This window comes from Gavialis gangeticus, unplaced genomic scaffold (genome assembly GCF_001723915.1).
Source record: "Gavialis gangeticus isolate Ggan-Ray unplaced genomic scaffold, GavGan_comp1, whole genome shotgun sequence".
Lineage (NCBI taxonomy): Eukaryota > Metazoa > Chordata > Crocodylia > Gavialidae > Gavialis > Gavialis gangeticus.
The window spans coordinates 45,823,238-45,827,290 of record NW_017729000.1 but is presented as its reverse complement, the minus strand read 5'-3'; the positions used below and the strand labels follow the sequence as shown (position 1 = coordinate 45,827,290).

Below are 4,053 nucleotides of genomic sequence, written 5' to 3'. Positions count from 1 at the left end.
GTTCCCTCCTTGAAAGCACAGAGGTAGAAAGGGATCTTGGAGTCATTATCGACTCCAAGATGAACATGAGCCGCCAATGCCAGACCACAGCTAGCAAGGCCAGCCATATCTTGTCATGCATCCAAAGATGCATCTCAAGCCGGTCCAGAGGGGTGATGCTCCCCCTCTATGCGACACTGGTCAGGCCGCAGTTGGAGTACTGCATCCAGTACTGGGTGCCGCACTTTAACAGGGATGCGGCCAGCCTGGAGAGAGTTCAGAGGAGGGCAACCCATTTGGTGAGAGGGCAGCAGGACAGACTGAAGGGAGACTATGAGGAGAGACTATGAGGAGACTGAGGGACCTGAACCTGTTTATCCTTGGCAAAAGGAGGCTAAGGGGGGACCTGGCGGCTGCCTACAGACTCATCGGGGAGATTATCAGCAAATAGGAAGAGCCCTATTCCCCCCAGCATCACCTGGGGTGACAAGGAACAATGGTAATAAGCTGATGGAGAATAGATTTAGGTTAGAGATCAGAAGGCAATATTTTACAGTTAGGGTGGCCAGAATCTAGAACCAACTTCCCAGGGAAGTGATCCTCACCCCTACCTTGGGCAAACTCAAGAGGAGGTTGGATGATCACCTGTCTGGGGTCTTGTGAACCCAGCATTCATTCCTGCCTGTGGCAGGGGGGGAGGCTAGATGATCTGTTCAGGTCCCTCCTGACCCTAGCTACTATGAAACTATGAAACTTTGCTGGGGTTATTGTTTCACGTGCTGTAAGCAGCTCATTTGCTTGACACAGAAAACTTGCCAGGTATTTTTTTTTAACCTTGCACATTCTCTCTGCTTCCCAAGCATATGCTTGGCCACAGTTGCAGCTCTTGAGTTTTGTAGATATGTCTCTGCAGCTTAGTCACTAACATGGATGGCTGTCAGCAAGGTAACTTACCAACTCCACTTGTCATGCATTGTTTGGGTTGATCCACAGTGCAGAACTTATGGAGCCCTCAGCTGTCGGCATGCATACTGCACAGAAGCACCCTTCAGCCCTGCTCTGAATATTATTTGTCTGGTCTGGGAAGACCATCTCACCCACACATGAGGCCAGGGCTTATGGTCCAGTCCCGGGACTCAGGCAATTCTTTGCATTCAGGCTGCTTGCCTTCATAATTAAGATGGAGGTGGGGTCTCTAGCAGGGCTTGTGCACCCCAGGGCATCACTTCTGTGTAAGTGCCCCAAACACTGAGCTGGAGGAAGATCCATTGCTTCCCCCAAATCAAAATGATGAACATAGAGCTGCCCTATCAGAAGCTGCTCTTGCTTGGTGAGCTGGAGGAGGAACTGATATTTCCAAAGCCTCCCTTTCCTATCCTTCTGCCCAGGGGCAGCTGCTTTAGTGTGTTTTAGGCAGTGGAAGGGGGCTAGGGCAGCTCCAACTGTTGCCAAAAGGGGCTACACTGGAATTACAATGTTCATTAGCCAGGCAGAGCATAACCTAGGTGGCCCTTGACTGGATCCACAAACCTTCAGCTCCAACAGGGATGTGCTAGAAGACCACTGCCATCTAGTGGCTCCATACAGGGGAGGACAGGACAGTCTTGTGGTTTAGGACCCCTGAGTTCTATTCCTATTTTTCCTTCTCACTGTCTACAGCCCCAGAAAGCCTCTTGTTTTCTCTGTACCTTGGATATGTCTCTGCAAAATGGGGATTTTTCAGAGATCTCTCTCTGCTTAATCTCTCTCAGAAAGGCCAAAAGCCCTCCTACCTGTGCACAACCCCTGCTGGGGATTAGCAGAGTGCAGGTAGGTGGTGTGCCCACCAGACCCATGCCTAGGGAGGCATGCAGGCAGTCCACATGCAGAGTGTCGTGTTCCTGGAATGCAGATCCACAGAGTGTCCTAACCCACTTTCCTATCGTTTCCCCACAGAGAAAAGAGTAACAAAAGGCAGAGCCCTGACCCGTATCTCCAATTGCAAGGAAACAGGTAGGAATTTCACATGCCGCTGTGCCTCCCCAGAGGACCATCTCAGTGGTACAGTGACCACGTGCCTCCTCCCCATCCTCTACACTCTGGTACTTCTAGTTGGGCTGCCAGCCAATGCCATGGCCTTTTGGGTCCTGGCCACCAAGACCAAGAAGTGTGCCTCCACCCTTTTCCTGCTGAACCTGGCAGGTGCTGACCTGCTTTTTGTCCTCCTACTGCCCTTCAAGATCTCATACCACCTGCTGGGCAACAATTGGCTCTTCGGGGAATATGCATGCCGGGCCCTTGTCACCCTCTTCTATGGAAACATGTACAGCTCTATCCTCTTCCTCACCTGCATCAGCCTGGATCGGTATGTCTCACTGGTGCACCCCTTCATCTGGAGAGGCTCTGAACGAGTATGTGGCACAGTAGGCATCTGTATCGGGGTGTGGCTGGCCATAGGGCTGGGTATGAGTCCACTGCTGCTTATCCGCCATTCACAGCATGTCCCGCAGCTGAACATCACCACCTGCCATGACTTCTTGGAGAAGTCCACAGAAACCCAGTACCTGGCCTACTACTTTCCTACGCTGGTAGTTCTGGGGTTTGCACTCCCCTTTGTGATTATTGTCTTCTCCTATGGCTGTGTGCTGGCACACCTGCTTGCCACGAGGGGACGTTATGGTCATGTGGTGCGAGTTCTGGTTCTCCTGCTACTGGTTTTTGCCCTGTGCTTCACCCCCAGCAATGTGCTGCTCTTTTCCCACTACCTACAGGGCATATCCTTGTCCCGCAACAGCACCTACATCCATTATGTTTTAGCATTGGCTCTCAGTGCCTTCAACAACTGCTTTGACCCCTTCATCTACTTCTACATCTCCCGGGATTTCCGGACCCAACTCAGGTACATGGTTTGTTGCCACTGGAGACAGCAAGACAAGGCTTTGGCCAGGGCCTGTGAGAACCTAGTGCTGCCTCTGAGGTCCAGTGAACAGAACCAGCCCTAGGCTGGGGCAGAGGTGGTCCCCTAGAGCCATCATAGTTGGTCTTGCTTTGTTCTTCCTTTACCTTTTTGTGTGGAGGACTCAAACAAATTAGCCCCAGTGGTCAGTCATGCTTCGTGCAAGGGGTGGGCAGCATGCAACAAGAGATGCGGCACAGGAGCCTGTAAGCAGTAACCCCAGTGTGACTCTGAATCCTCCCTGGCTTTGCCTATATAATCAGTTGCCCCATCTGGCACACAATGACTGGACTCCATGCTGCTTGGGCACAAGTTCCATGTCACTGCCAGACCACAGACTCTATGCAGCTGGATTCTGCCCTTGCCTTACAGTCTCTGTGGTCAGAGCTGGTGTTGCTTCCTGCATGTTCAGACATGGATGTTTGCAGAGTTACTTGGGAACACAGAAAGAGTGCCCCGTTTAGTGGGCTGCAGGCTCTTGTACTGGTTTTCAGTTCATACCCTGCACTCAGCCCACACTCATGATTCAGTGTGTCATGTACTGACAATCTGCACCTGTATTGTAGAGCAGCGCCTGATAAAGCAGCTCGAAATCATGGGAACAAAAAACAATATTCTGTGCTTATCTTGTAATGGAACAGCATGATGTGGTTTGCAGCATTGGTATGTTTCTGTGGGGCAGAAACCACCACCAAGCTCTCATTTCAGGCTGACTGCAGATTGTGCAGTGGTGACACTTGGGAGCATGGTTTGGAAATTACTGTAATTTCACCAATAAAAGAGCTCAAAGCAAAGCAGAAGTGTTTGATCAGTCATGGTTCTTAAAACTAAAGTCTAGGTGATTTCTACCTTTACTGTTTCTGTCTCTCCAGTGACTGATTTACAGCTGAAACCTTTCCTCCCCAGGAAGTCTCGTGGCATAACTGTTCACTGGACACCTGTTCCTTGAGCACTACGTGCTACACCTGCTCCCCCTGCTGCAGTCACTATGTGACTGGTCCAGGGACTCAGTTTGGGGATGGTCCCTGGGTCCCACCTGGGCCCTCAACTCCATGACCATAGCAAGGGTCAGAAATGGCTTTCCAGCGGCAGGCTGGAATGACCCAGCTTGGATCCAAGGTGTGCAAGTACCAGAACCT

The 4,053-nt window shown here is 51.1% G+C and overlaps 1 protein-coding gene across 1 annotated transcript in view; it reads left to right on the top strand.

Moving 5' to 3' along the window:
* LOC109290175 (proteinase-activated receptor 3-like) overlaps positions 1-3,359 on the top strand; it is a 12,816-nt gene extending 9,457 nt beyond the window's left edge. The window contains exon 2 of the mRNA XM_019506577.1: positions 1,915-3,359. Coding sequence (XP_019362122.1) covers positions 1,915-2,960 — 1,046 coding nt within the window. The 3' untranslated portion in view covers positions 2,961-3,359. The remainder of the gene's footprint in view (positions 1-1,914) is intronic.
* Positions 3,360-4,053: the final 694 nt, after the last annotated feature.